Source organism: Gorilla gorilla, chromosome 3 (assembly GCF_029281585.2).
Source record: "Gorilla gorilla gorilla isolate KB3781 chromosome 3, NHGRI_mGorGor1-v2.1_pri, whole genome shotgun sequence".
Taxonomy (NCBI): Eukaryota; Metazoa; Chordata; class Mammalia; order Primates; family Hominidae; genus Gorilla; species Gorilla gorilla.
In genome coordinates, this window is record NC_073227.2 from 184,317,555 (window position 1) to 184,332,959 (window position 15,405).

Genomic DNA, 15,405 nt, shown 5'->3' on the forward strand with positions numbered 1-15,405 from the left:
AAAAGCAAAAACAATATTGATTTTAATAAAATGTCCGCCCTTTTAAAATCAAACACATGTAATACTTTATCTGTATAATACATTGAAGTATGTCTTGTTCTTTAAAATATAGTTTCTCCAAATGATTCTGAGGCTCAATCATGATTACAAGATACATGAAATTAGGCACATTAACATGACACAACTATTCAGTAATCTTTACAGTGCATTATTTATAAGACGCCACAAGTCACACAGTTTATACAAGTTAAAATGGGCTATATGAAGTATTTGCAGTTTTTGTGTATTTTTCCCTGCTAGGTAAAGTGAATATTCCTTTAACATTGTACCTTGGTGTTACTTCCTTTGAAAGATGGACATTGAAAGTTAAAAATCAGTCACTATATAGGCACTGCTGTATGGAAAACGCATTTTGTGTTTCTACAAATTGTAAGCGGAAATGCCTTTTGAGTACATATTTATGCCAGAAAGCTTGACAAACACTGAACAGTCTGTAAAAAAAATGGAAAATCTCTTGACCATCAATTCAAATAAATATAATTTAACTATTTGCAGCAATACTAATTTACTTTATTAAATTAATTACTCTGAAATGCTCTTGTTGTCAGGTACCAAAATGGTTTTGAAGTTAGGGAGCTGCTTTGTCTCTTCATTCCTGTGGGTGCCCCAATTCTCCATAATATTTGCAGCTGAGAAGTATGTCTTTTTATTCATTTTTAAATTTTCATTTAAGTGACAATCAGTTGGGAGCAAATTAAATCCTCCCTTAAGGTGAAAAAAAAAAAAAAAACAAAAACCACCAAAAAACAGAAACCTCAAACCACTTCTGAATGACTTCAGACTATCTTTCGGCTCCTGAATGCTGCTTTTGCATACTGTTACTATTGTAACACACTAAAATGATGCCTATCATAAAATAAGGGTGGCCCAATCTGTTGACAATCTAATCTAATCTAATCTAATCAAGATGACCCAATCTAATGACCGTATTGGATGGCAAGTACTTCTGAAGTCAGTTAATAGTAATACTTTAAAGAAATTTCATTCCAATAAGTACACTATAAAAGTCTTTATATTATATGCATAAATTCACAAAAAGCACTTCAAAGATGTCTGGTCAAAACTATTTCCAGAAGACCCCAAAGCCCACACCTTTTGTTCCAAATGTAATTATGACAACTACAACAAAAGCAGTAAAAAGCAAGACAAGAAAATCTTGGTCATTTTCAAATGATTTCAACCCCATTCGTTGAGAGAACAGGTAATCAAAGTATGTTGCAGGTTGTGCTTGTTTTTAAACAGATGTCATCCGGGACCATAGGCTATAAGTAGTTTCAGATTTTTTCATTATCATCATTGTTGATTTTTTTAAATGCGACTGGGCTTGCTTGCTTCAAAGAAGTTTTGGAAACATCTGTGTGCATGGTGGACATGGCTATTGTTTCATAATCATCATCCCGAGACCGGAAATCACAAAAGTTGAAGAAGAACTGCAAGTCTCTCTGGAAGTTTTTGTTCAGGAACCCATAAAATATGGGGTTGACACAAGTGGATATCATTGCTGTGAGGTGGCAGAGCAGGAATAACAGATTGTGGTTGCAGGTAGCAATGATCTGATGATTCCAATCAAACACAGTGTTAAAGATGGTAAGAGGGAGCCAGCAGACGGCAAACGCTACCACAATGGAGAGCAGCATGATATTGATTCTTTTGGTTTCACTGGACCTGTACTTATTGTCTCTCATCTTGTCCATCATGTTGTTTCTCCTTTTTAGGCGTATATATATCTATGGAAGAAAAAAGTTTAAATAGAAACACTCATTTGATGAGGAATTCTGTGTAAAGAAGGTAAAAATGGAAATGATAGAAAAAAAATTTTCTTACCTTGAAGTAGCAAATAAATATAAAACAAAGTGGACCAAAATACTGCAGCACCAAGAGGAGAGTGGTATAAGACAACCTATGAGAGTCTGATGGAAATTGATCAAAGCACACGTATTTGTCTTTGTACGCATCAAGTGTTACATTTTGGAACGGCTCATCAGTCATTACTTGGTAGATCAGGAAAGGCAAAGAAGAAGCCACAGCAAGGACCCAAATCACAGCAATACCTACGTAAGCATGTCTATTATTTGGTCTCCACCCTCGAGGGTTGATTATCAGCTGATGTCGTTCCACAGCAATGAGAACCAGAGAGAAAATGGACACAGTGATTGAAACACATTGCACAAAAGGATTCAACTTACACATCGCCTCACCAAAGACCCAGTGGTCCATTAATGTGTAGACAAATGTAAAGGGGAGACACATGATGGCAACAAGCAAGTCTGAGAAGGAAAGGTTCACAATCAGGATGTTGGTAACATTTCTCATCTCCTTTTGTTTCAAGATGATTATGATCAAGGCCAGGTTTCCAGAGACACCAAGAATGATCACAGCTCCATAAGCAAGAGCTAAGGTAAATATCATGGCCAAGGGCAGATGGCAATCATCATTTTCAAAAGCCAGAAGCTGGGCATTCTTCTCTGAGAAATTAGAGTGGACTGAATGATTTTCAACCTGGGAAAATAATGTTGAATTCATTTTGATTGGTTTGGTTGTTATAGATTATTTTAGACAAATGGACAGTATGTTTCTTCAAAGCAGGTCAACTGTTCAGCTTATTCTTATTCCCCATATTGGAATCCATTTACCAAAATTATTCTGAATTCTTCATTCCCTTGAACTGAACAATCTGTAAAGAGAAAATGACCAATTGCATTACTAATTTTATTGAGGGCAGTCAAAATGACTTCTGACTCACAGAACTCTTTAAAGTGAAAACACTGAAATAAATAAACAAAATGTAATCTTGTAAACATCTTTCTAAAATAGCAGAAATGGTGAAAACATACTGAATAAAGAAAAAATAAAAATTTTAATTAGACTTGCTTACAGAACAAGTCTTAGTAAAACATAATGGTCTATAAGTTAGTAAGGAATATAAATATTATGCCCCAAGTCTTACATAAACAGTAATAACAGCACATTCCTAAACATTGTAAGAATATGAATGTATAAAAACCACTTAATGCACAGATTAAAACATAAGAAAAATAAACAAACAAAGCAAAAGAAAATAAATTACCTAATTCTTCCATATGCTATAGAAATGGAAGAATTAGTGTCAAGGTCAAGTTGTAGCAATAGCTCCACCATACATACACTGGACTGCTTTTTAGGGCAGATGTTATTCAGCACGAACATATTCAACAAAAGATGATCACTACAGTGAAACATCAAAAAACTTTGCCATGAATGACTATTGAGAGACTAGACAATGTTTAATCCGGAAAATACTTAGTAGGAATGGTACAGGTGTCTTCTCGTATTTTAATGGGTAGCATGTAGAACACAGCGTTGAGCTTAGAATGTTACATCTAATTCTACGTACAAGTTAAAAGTAGGACCAAGAGGTGCACATTATTTTTTTAATCACATCATTGTGAGGAACAAAAGTTTAATAAAATGGAATTATTTGCCTGCAAATCTAGCAAGTGTTCCATATACAAATTTTATAACCACCATATGAAAGACCATTTCAGAGAGTTTCTATCTTGTGTGGGAGATTCTAACTCTAAGAGTCTGTTATTTTATTAATATGTTAGAAGCTTTCAAGGATTTCTAAGGTATTATTTATGTAAATATCTTCCCTACCCACCAGACTATATGTGTGCCCAATGCAAGGATCTAGATTTTAGTTGTAATTTTGATTTTTCACAGCATTTTGTGATACATTTTTCTCTTATTAACAACACAAATCACAGACTTGTAGAGTTTTAAAAAGTTTGAAATTATTTTAAAAACTCCTTTTCAAAAATACGTCTGATCTTCCCTAGATTACTAAGTAAATATGTGAGACGGAGTTTCTTATGTTAATTAACAGGCCATCGTGCTTGTATTAAGAAACTGAATTTCATTCTTTTCTTTCTTAAATAAGACCAATAAAGAAAATCATGCAGAGTTACTTCCATTGAAAGAAAGATAAGAAACTTAATGAACAAGAAATGCATTTGCCTTTTACTTAATGCCTCTAATAAACCTTTCCTTTAATTTTTTTGCTTTCTAGAACATGAGGTTTTTTTTTTTTATTATGAAACCATGATTTGGCCTTAAAAACTTAAGAAGAATAAAGTAAGGGTTGCTACAATGAAGTCAGAATGAAACTATTAAAGAATGGTAATGGAATTATTTCAGGTATGAATGTTATTAGAAACGTGGCTCTCTCTTCCTCTATGCATCAACCTGTAATGACTCCCTAATACTTATGTGATAACCACACTTTTTCTCTCAAGAATTCCAAAGGCAGAGAGAATGATCAGCGATTGTCAGAGTTTGAAAACAATCTCAAAAGAGCAGTAATAACTTCAAATTATTTGGAAATCTCTTATTTTAAGAATTCAAGAAAATTTAGCATCATATTTCCTATTTAAGTTGCTACAGAGATATTTAACATGACTTATCAATTAATTATAAGTTTCCCTTCATTATTTGAAGTAAAACTAGCAGAGTAGGGAAAAGCTTTTTATCCTTGTCACCAAGTACCAACAGGTGAATGAGGACCCTGGTTTGAGACACATGAGAGACAGAATACTAAGTACATTCCCCAGCCTGACACATTAAGACCTCTGCATTATACCTCTTGTCCACACTTTACTCTAATAATCCCAATGTGAATACACTGCTCTAGGCAGGTGAGTCTGTTCACAGTCTACCAAATATAGCTCTGCGTCTCCACCTCTGCCATTCCTCTTGCTGGGTGTTCTCTCTCTCCCACCACCAATCCAAACTCTACCCATCTTTCAAAGCACCATTTAGTCCCTAGAATCCTTCGTTGGCTCCTCTCATTTTTAATATAACATCTTTGAGGTAGGCATTGTGCGTACTTCATAGTACCTTGCAAGTATTAGATTTAGAATAAAACTGTGTTGACTGATATAACTGATGCATGGTTGGAATAGTAGGTTCTTGGGTAAATTAATCCTAACATCAATAGCTCAATTCCATCATAGTCCTTGAACAGGCAAAATGTATGCTAATCACAACAGCCGTACTCCTAGGTCATGTATATAGGGGAAAATGTTACATTTTATATAAAAAAATTATTTCTGAAAGAAAATTTATTCATTCAACAAATATTAATTAAACATTTATTTTGTGTTAGGCATGGTTTTACTGGAGATAATGTGACCTTCTCACTGAGTTTCTAGTCTTGTGGGCAGAGAAAGACAAGAAAAAAATTAGTAAAAGATATAGTATGCTAGATGATAATAAATATTATGAAGTAAAACAAAGCAAGAAAGAGGGACTGGGGCCGGGCGAGGTGGCTCACACCTGTAATCCCAGCATTTCGGGAGGCCGAGGCGGATCACCTGAAGTCAAGAGTTTGAGATCAGCCTGGCCAACATGGTGAAACCTTGGCTCTACTAAAAATACAAAAATCAGCCAGGCAGAGTGGAGCACACCTGTAGTCCCAGCTACTCGGGAGGCTGTGGCAGGAGAGTTGCTTAAACCTGGGAGGCAGAGGTTGCAGTGAGCCAAGATCAGGCCACCGCACTCCAGCCTGGGTGACAGAGCAAGACTCCGTCTCAAAAAAAAAAGAAAGAGAAACTGGGATTTGGGGGAGCTGCAATTTATTACTTGACTGTAAAAGATGGCCTCTGACTGTCTGAGAAGAAGGCATGTAAGTTAAGACCTGAGAGGAGTGGTGAGTAGGGAAGCTACGCAAGTATCTCAGGGATTGCATCCCATATGGAAAGAACAAAAATCCCTAAGGCCCATGTGTAACTGGTGTGCTAAGTAGCAATAAGAAGTAGGATAAATAAGGGAGGGACTCTTAGGAAATTAATTGGGAAGGCTAAAGAGGGGGATACAGACTGTAGAGCCTTTTTTTTTTTATGGTCTATGCCTATAATCCTGAGAGAGCTGGGGAGCCTCTGGAGAGTCTTTGGCAAAGGTGTGAAGTTTTACGACTTTTGATTTAAAATTACTATTCTAGCTGCTGTTTTCAACACACTCAAGGAAAGAGAAGAAATGGGGAGATTCATTAGAAAGCTAGTGCAATAATTTTGGAGAGAAATAATAGGGACAGAGACCAAGATGTATACCATGGAGAAAAAGAAACAGAAATATTCTATCCACTGACTGATTTTGGCAAAAATGAATACATATAAGAATTCACGCAGACATTAAATTATTGCAAAGTACAGGCTACAAACATAGCTTTCTTACAGATGAGTTCAGGTAAACGTACTGAAGCTCTAGCCTGATAACCTTTGAAATTGTATTTAATAGGCATGCCCAATGAGGAAGCATTTTTCTTACTAGGTAGAAGTTAATTTAGCTGTAGAGAAAACGAAAAGTTTATTTTTTAAGGTGTTTTCAAGGTGTTTTACTATGTGCACATTTGATAGTTATTCCAGTTGTGTAAACCAATTCTGCATTGGATAAAATGTGTATTTTCAGTTTACCTTAGTGTAATTTCAAGAAAGAATAACTGTCAGAAAATAACAATACTAAGAGAGAATTTACACACTTTATCTTTGCAAAAGAAAATAATTTGATATTTACTATTCTAATATAATTTGTAAAATAAGCTATGCAACTGCAGAAACTGCAAAAATTAAAGACTGTTAAATCTCAGTGTAGCTGCCATGTGCATATAGAGACAAAACAGACATTACATACATCACCAGTTGGCAAATTTGCCCCCTTGGAGAGGGAAATTTCCTCTTCTTTCTTTCCAATTAGAATGCTGGCCTTTCATTGCTTGCTCTTCGCAGTGCTGTTACTACTTGAAAATACAGCTCCCTGATCATAACCTGCTGCAGATAAATTTTTTCAAATACTCAGGATTGGCTGTTCACCTCACTTGTGTTGGAAAAGAAATGTCAGCCTTGTTACATACAGCCTCCCAAAGTTACTGCTAGCTTATCTAAATGAATTACATAATTCTCTGCTCCTTCCTTGCTGGGGAGGGCTTGTTCAACAGACTGCTGCCTTAAGACAATAAAGACTAATAAAGTAGTAGTCACGGAAGAGCACTCGGTCTAGTCCTGGGTGGGGAACCTGGTCGGGTTAGCTTTCTGCTCCCTCGCTTGCTTCGCCAGAGAGCCGGCCCAGGGTCGAGAACAAACAGCTACTGCTTTTCTGTTCCAGACCTGACAGACAAGCTCCACGTGTCCCCTGCCTGTACACACAGGCATCCCGCCCGTCATGCTTTCTCATAGGATGGGGAGTGGGGGAAGCAATGCGTGCTCTGTGTGTGTGTGAGTGTGAGTGTGTGTACATGGAAACACACTCTCTTTTGCTCCTCTCCCCTAGGTTTTTCCTGTGCTCCAGAAGTTATCAAACAACGAAATGGGAAATGGGACATGTTCAGTTAAAATTCCTGTTGGCACGCTTACCCACCCACCTTTTTCGTATTGCGTAACTAGGTGAATCGCCCGAAATTTACTCCTTTCCTGACTCCCTACTACACACACACACACACACACACACACTCTCTCTCTCTCTCTCTCTCTCCCATCAAAAAATCTTTCCACCAGTGATAAGAGACTGGCAAAAGAGAAAAGATATAAACAACCAAAAACAAGCAGATCCCAAACCGAAGTCAATTCTCTCTCTTTGGCCCAACATCAGACCTTAAAACATTCTCATCTCTCCAGTCTACCTGGGAACCAACGGCACACCCTATCAAGACACCTCCACCTCCTGTCCATTCCCAATCTCCTAACCCACCCACGTTCCATCATTACTTTTCTAAAAGAAAGAGCTAAAGAGTTCCCTGATTAGAACTCCGATGATTAAAAGCTTCGGGTGTCTATCGGGGCGCAGCGCCACACTCGAAGCGCCCGGTACTGCGGTGCGCGGCTCGACTGCAGCCGAGACGCGCGGAACCCGCAAGTGGGGGTGGGCTTGCGCGCTGGGGTCCGCGCCGAGGGCTACTCCCACCTCCGCCAGCTCCCAGCCCGACACCTGCCGCGGGACCCGTGCGACGTTGGGCGACGCGCCAAGCCCACCCTTCTCCGGCTCATCCCAGCCAGTTACTCCGCGAAAACTCCGGTGCGGCCAGAGCCAGCGCCTCCAGCCAGCTCAAGACACGTAAGGAAAATGAGCGGGTGTGGGATAGGCGAACTCGGGCGCCTTCCCAGTGCCTCGGCCTTTTAAAGAGAACCGGGGTAGAGGAAAACTTGGATCCCCATCCAGAAATTCCCCGGGAGCAGGTGGTGGGATAGCCCGAACTCCGCGTAGGGTACCCTCTCCTTTCACCCGCGTCGGCCCCATACCCTTCGGCAGGAGCCCGCGAACGGTCCGGTGATTTGGAGCAACCTGCGACCTGCCTGCACTGGAGACCCCCCCTTGGTCCCCCAGAGCCAGTTTCGGACACTCGCATCGTTTTTCTTCCCCTCTCATCCTTCACCTTGTCAATGAGAGATTTCGCAGAAGTCTCTGGAAAGGCATAAACTCGCAACTTACCCTCTTTGGAATTTGTCTTTTTCGCTCCTGCTTTTTAAAGAAGGAAGGGTGGGAATGGAAGGGAGCAGAGTGGGGAAGATCCGCTGGTATTTCTCCTGCTCAGATCCTAAAGATTGATGAAGCTAGGAAGAGACGCCTCCTTAAAGCCGAACTCCACCTCATCCCGGATCACGTGACGGCGTCCCGCGAGTAGCGCCTGAAGCTCCCCCAACCCCACAAACACCTCACAAAGGTGCACACCTCGGGGAAGCATTGCCTAGGAATTTTGGAAAGAAAAGCAATCCAACAGAAGCCACACATTATTCGACACAGACGCCCAGCGCAGGGGAAAGGAAGCCCTAATCCCCACAGTCCTTGACTCCGGGGAAGGCAGGGCAGTTTCCCGAGGCTTGAAAAAGTCGGTGCCACTGTGCTTTTCTTTGTTTGCAGGTCAGTGCCATCTTGTGGCCGAAGACATACCCGGCTGGAGAGCTCGAGCGCCAGCCCAAACCAGGAATCAAAGGGCTCGCTGGGAAACATGAAATTCGCCACAATAATGGCACTAATATTTTCTTTTGCTTTCTTTTGTGACGCTCAAATAACTCTCACGCCAGTGCCGAGAATTTGTTTTCCTCACTTTATAAGTGAACAAAGAGAAGACCTTTAAAAAGTCAAAGCAGTCAATCGGCCCTCCTTTCTTTGGCCCACTGAGAAAATGCATTAAGTCAGATTTGTTCCCAGCGCTTAGATGCTTTTTAGTTTTTTTAGGGGAGAACCATGAGCTGAATATTTCCCTGGTGGTCGAAAAGAGTCAATGCAATTTTCTCGGTGATTAGTACTACAGTACTGAACATTATGAAGAAAAAAATAGAATGTACACCGAGTACGTTGAAGGCGGCCAAACCCATCATGGTGCCCGATGATTCAGGCCAATTACTGACACACTGATCTTAGATGTTTTACCTGATTCTATTCTAGTTTCAGAAGTCAAAGTTGTAAACACACACATACACACACACACACACACACACACACAAATTTTGTAGACGATGAACTGATGCAAATGAGTAGAACTTCTTCCAAATAAAATTGTTAAAAATAAGAAGTCTTTCTAATAAAGATATAGGGCACTGCCCAGAGAATTTATAAAGATTTCGTTACAAAACAATTCTAATGGCAGTCTTTCTTCTAATTAAAATCAAAATAAAATTCCAAGACAAGTGGACTCATCTGAACTTTATACTGTTAAAAAACGTTTTCTTTTTCTGATTGTTAGGCTGAATAAACATATTTAAGGTTCAGTATAAGCTCATTTATATAAATAGTGATGAACACAATCTCTGGATGTTTTTCCAGGAAAGCTTTCCAAAATATGTGTCACTAGACATATTTTTATATAGTTGGAAAGGCATTGTAATTAAGAATTAAAATGTCTTGATTATGTAATGATTGTGCTATTAGTGTATAACAACAGATATAAGCATACATATAAAAATCTCTAATGGTTAAGCAGAGTAAAATGACAACAGATTCATTTATACACACACACACACATATACACACACATACTTTTTTTTTAACCAAGGCACAATAATTTTTACCAAGGCACAATTTAGGAATTTCAACTCTTTCAGGGAAGAATAACTAATATTCATTCAGGTTTCTATGCATCCTCTGTCTACTCTATTGCTTTAAGTCACATTCTGTTCTTAGAAGGAAGTTTTCCCCATGACTTTGATAATCAAATTGGCTATCTTTAGCCTGCTATAAGAATTACAAATGAAGTAATTTAATTCTCTACTAAGAATATATTTTTATGTGGAAACTTTTATTATGTCAGCAAATATTTTGGACTTGAGAATATAATTTGGACTTAGGTACTATGCTTTCTCTATTTCCCAAGAATACTAATGAAGGCATGTCTGCCAGAGGTCTGAACTATTGTGGCCATTGTATTTTATCATTTTATTAACTCAATTTTTATGAAGTGTTCTCCCTAAGGAAAATTTGTGAAACTGCATTCTTGAGTTATTAATGTCAGATACCAATCTTTGAAAGATCATTGGTCTCAAGGACTCTTTTCTATGACAACTTTATGATACAAAGAGAAGTTCTGAAATACTCAACAGTGGCTGGGGGTGGTGGCTCACGCCTGTATTCCCAGCACTTTTGGAGGCCTAGGCAGGTGGATCATGAGGTCAGGAGTTCGAGACCAGGCTGGCCAACATAGTGAAACCCCGTCTCTACTAAAAATACAAAAATTAGCCAGGTGTGGTGGTGCGCATCTGTAATCCCAGCTACTCAGGAGGCCGAGGCAGGAGAATTGCTTGAACCCAAGAGGCAGAGGTTGCAGTGAGCCGAGATTGCACCACTGCACTCCAGCCTGGGCAACAGAGCAAGACTCTGTTTTGGAAAAAAAAAAAAAAAAGAAATGCTCAACAGCAAAATTATATAATTCTTTAGGAATACCATTTACTAGGATTCTTTCCAATGTGAAAAATAGAGAAATTAGGCATGGTCCAATGGCCAAACACAACATAAAATTCTCCAATAATGTGATCTTATAGAAGATTTTAAATATGCAAAGTAGTTTGAATTTCTTAGAAAATACTTATTAAAGAGTTTCCTCATTCCAATTTTAAGATCATATATTTTTCTACTCTTCAGTGAATAATCAGCTGCCTACTTTCCTATCTGGGATTCAAACTAGATAAAACTTCATCTTTGCTAGGGAGAATTTTTTCTTTAATTCTGTGCATTTCTTTCTGTAGTTTCATAACAGCCTGACCTATAAACCAAGGGGAATTATGTTAATAACCTAATCTCATGTTCTCTTGAACCACAGTCTTGCTCTGTGATATAAACTGAGGGATAGGATCTACTCATTAAATTTCTGTAAATCTAAGTTTTGTATTCTAAACAATGGAACAAACTTATGGCCTGGTTCAGCCTTTAAATTCCATGATTCAGTAACTGTTTAAATAAAAGTGTGACAGTATGCTTGCTACTGGAATTGAAACACACTAATTACTTTACTAGTCTTCTGAGGAATTTCTGGTACAAGAGTTAAAGTTTCTGAAATGCTATCAGGCCTTGATACAGGTAAATTACCATGAATTGTCACTCAGAAGAAACTTAATAGGCATTAATACTACACGAGAAAACTGAAATGTATAATGACATTGATAAGGGGGTAATTCCATGGGGGTAGAACGATGATGAAGTACGTCAGTGAATCAGTTCATATTCTATGAATTGATTTTGTGTCAGGATTTTCCTTCTTTCTGTGACTTACCTGCTGCATTTCTTTGGATCTTTGACGCCCAAGAATGTAAGGCACAATTTTATTTTATGGACCACCAAGAAAAAAATGCTTTCAGTAAAGCAATGGCATACCATCAATAGCAAATAAATATTAAAATATTAAAATGCTTTTTAAGCCCACATCTTAAAGCCAATGAAATATAGTTGGTAAAGAGTTTTGACTTAATCAGCACAATCAAATAGTCAGTACAATCATTTTATTCATCTGACTTTTGGAGAGCATTAACTAGCAGAAAAAAAGTGATGATTAATTTAGTTAAAAATGTGAGTATACAAGTGCACAGACAATTCAATGATCTCCTTTGTGCAGAAAACACGCAATACTATTTGTGGATTTTCTCTTGATCTTGATTTGAAATGTGAATGCCTTTCAGTAAAGTTCTCATTTTGTTACATGGGCTGCATATTTCGGGGCATTTTTAAAAACTCTGTCACAATAAGGCTCTAGACAAGTAGGATCTTAAAATTTAGTAAATAGCCAAATCTTTTTCTGCATGCCTCATACTGTCAGATACCCTTTAGACATTCAAAAAAATGTGTAATGTTATATTACAAAACCATAACATTATGTTTTTACTATATGATATAATGAAAGGAGCTTTGCCACTGTTACTATTATTGTTTTTAATAATTATTATTACTATTCCCTTCATATCATCTTTTGAAGAGACAAAATAAAAATAGCTGGCAAAAAGAATAAGTATGAATGCCACCACTACAGCTCTCATCATCTGTGACAAACATCTCTACTTGTTCGTCTTGCCCCTGACTCCCACTCCCCAAAATCTCAAGCTTGGTATTAGACTTTCTCACAGCACAACACTTCAGATGGCCAATGTCAATAGATCAGATTTTGCCTATGAAGAAAAGCTATGAAGGTATAATTTTTTCTAAAGAAAGGAGAAAGTTAGACTGGGTGCAGTGGCTCATGCCTGTAATCTCAGCACTTTGGGGGCTGAGGCGGGTGGATCACCTGAGGTCAGGAGTTCGAGACCAACCTGGCCAACATGGTGAAACCCTGTCTCTACTAAAAGTATAAAAATCAGCCAGGCATGGTGGCATGTGCCTGTAATTCCAGCTACTCGGGAGGCTGAAGCAGGAGAATCACTTGAATCCGGGAGGCAGACGTTGCAGTGAGCTGAGATTGCACCACTGCATTCCAGCCTGGGCAACAGAGTGATACTCCATCTCTAAATAAATAAACAAATAAATAGGAGAAAGTGGTTTTTTTTTTTGTACACCTACATAATAGCACAAGCAGGTGCATGCAAAAATGACATGAAATGTTCTGAGGCATCATTTTGCTAAGGTAAGTATCCTCCTTTCATTCCTTTGTTTAAGGTCTAGCTATTGCTTCCTTTCCCCAGATACAAATACATCTAGAAAGAGTACACACATCTAAGGATGGTCAATGGTATAATATGACCCATCTGATCTTATGAGATTGTTTAGCTGCCACTCTCCGCTAGCATAGCATGTAGGTTAAAGCTCAACTGTGCAGATTATTGCAACTACAAATTCAAAACCTTCACTGAGCCTTAAATATTACCCAGAAATGCCTTGGCTTGGGTGATTACCAATCTCTCTCCTTTTAGAAGCTATTTTGAAATTCCACCCCTCTCCCAGCCTCCTACCTCATACCCTCAGTCTCAACGGACTCCTTCTTTTTGGGATAATTAAACGCCATAGGGTATTTACCCCCTAACTTTCAAGTCCCTCCTTTTGGCAATAGTTCTCCAACCCAGCTGTTTCAACCCCAGGCTTTGAGTCAGCCTGTCCCGCTGAGGTTTCCCAGCTGAGGCCCCAAGCACCATGTGACAGACAAGCCATCTCACTCCGCTCCTCTGAGGTGCTGTCCCACCACGCAGTCCATAAGCATAAAATCCATGAGTTGTATTCCACTAAGTTTGAGGAAGGTTTATTAAACAACAATAAAATAACTATAATACCTGTTTAGTCAAAAATTCACTTTTCTTAGCTTAGGACTAAAATAAAGACCAAAACAAAATTACTCATCTCTTTCTCATAGTAACTCCCTTACTGGAGTCACATCTTCCCTAGCTGCTTCTCTTTCCTGGCAAGCATCTTTGAGGATAAGGTGCGTATACAGTCACCTCATTTTTTCCTCAAATATGACCCACCTGAAACTGTTTCTGCCCAGGACACTAATGATCAAAGCCAATGAACACAATTCAGACTTTCTTGTATTTGTTCTTTATGTAGCAATGGACTCAACTGAGCATCCACTGTTTCTGGAATCTTTTTTTCCTTTGACTTCACCAACTCCACACTTCAGGCTTTTCTTCATTGGCTGTTGCTCAGTCATCTCTCCCAAGATCTACTATTTCCATCTACTTCTTAGGCTTTTTTTTTCCCCTAGGATCCTGTTATGTAGATGGGCGAGAGATGGCCCATGGGTGATGGCCTAAAATGGTCCCCATACTGTTTGCTTCTTCACAGCAGGCTAAGGCCCTTAGCCCAAAGCCTGCCAGCACCACCTCAAAATCTCACGCATCTAATTGCTCTAAATATAGTCAAAAATAAATTAATTTTAGCCCATTTAGAGCCTACCTTCTTAAATGCCCCATGAAACTCCACCCAACATCTATCTGCTAACGATACATAAGACAAATCTTGTAGCTGTGAAAGACACCAAACCACAGCTCCCTTCAGAGGACTCTGACCCAGAGGCTCCCCAGTTTGTTGCTGAGTGACATCACCCACACATGTAAGTCTCCTCTCTACTTTCCCCTTCTGCGCCTTCTAGGTGGTACCCCACATCATTGTCTCTAGAAGTTCTCTTGCTAGGAGGGACTACTCCTGTCATGCAACCTCCTGCAAGTGCCACCCAAATAAACTTGTGCTTTTAGTGGTCTTGTTTCTTCCTTGACCAACCCCCAAATTACCAGAATCCACCAGAGATCCAAATCTTAATCTTCTCCTTTTTTCATTCTTAACACACAAATACACCCTCTGCAATCAACTACATGCTTGCATGTACCCAACCCTCAATCTTTACCAAAAGTACAGATCCCTCTCAGGTTTCCTTGGACATTGTGCTTCTCTGCTTATGGACCTGATCAGCAGCATCATTCTTCTCCCTCAAGCCAGAACCTAAGAATTGTCCCATGTATTCCCGTCTCTCACTATCACTCACAAATCCAACTGGTCTCAGATTGCCACTGATTTTATCTCCTAAGTATCTCTCACGTGTGTTCTTTCACCTCTATCAAGCTCTACTTATTTCTCTTCTAAAGGGTCTAAATCCATCAGTTTCTTTCACAGCCATCCAGTCATACAGCTTCCCAGTTTAAATCTTTTAGCTGCTTTCCATCCAGGTGTCTCAAGTGAAGGGCCAAAGACATCCTTCTTAATCAACATTTTCAGTATCATCCTCTACCCTGTACACTGCAGTCATACGAAACCATTTACATGATTCTGAATGCCTCATACTCTCTCACCTTCATGCTATTACAACACTTCTCGCTTCTCCATCCCCTCCATCTGCCTGTTTAACTCTTACCAACCCTTTACATTTCAGTTCAAGTGTCTTCTCAGGTATAAAGCCCTCTGTTACATCCCCAG

General features: G+C 39.0%; 1 protein-coding gene across 6 annotated transcripts in view; it reads right to left on the minus strand.

Annotated features, from left to right (window-relative positions):
* NPY1R (neuropeptide Y receptor Y1) overlaps positions 1 to 15,405 on the minus strand; it is a 20,871-nt gene continuing 5,466 nt past the window's right edge. Inside the window, exons 1-4 of one of the 6 annotated variants that reach the window (XM_019025945.4) lie at positions 7,454 to 7,532; positions 6,727 to 6,909; positions 1,885 to 2,734; positions 1 to 1,787 (exon numbers count right to left, since the gene is read on the minus strand). In XM_019025945.4, coding sequence (XP_018881490.1) covers positions 1,335 to 1,787; positions 1,885 to 2,583 — 1,152 coding nt within the window. In that variant the 5' untranslated portion in view covers positions 2,584 to 2,734; positions 6,727 to 6,909; positions 7,454 to 7,532 and the 3' untranslated portion in view covers positions 1 to 1,334. The other 5 variants (XM_063705628.1, XM_004040579.5, XM_019025944.4 and 2 more) reach the window with 5 other exon arrangements.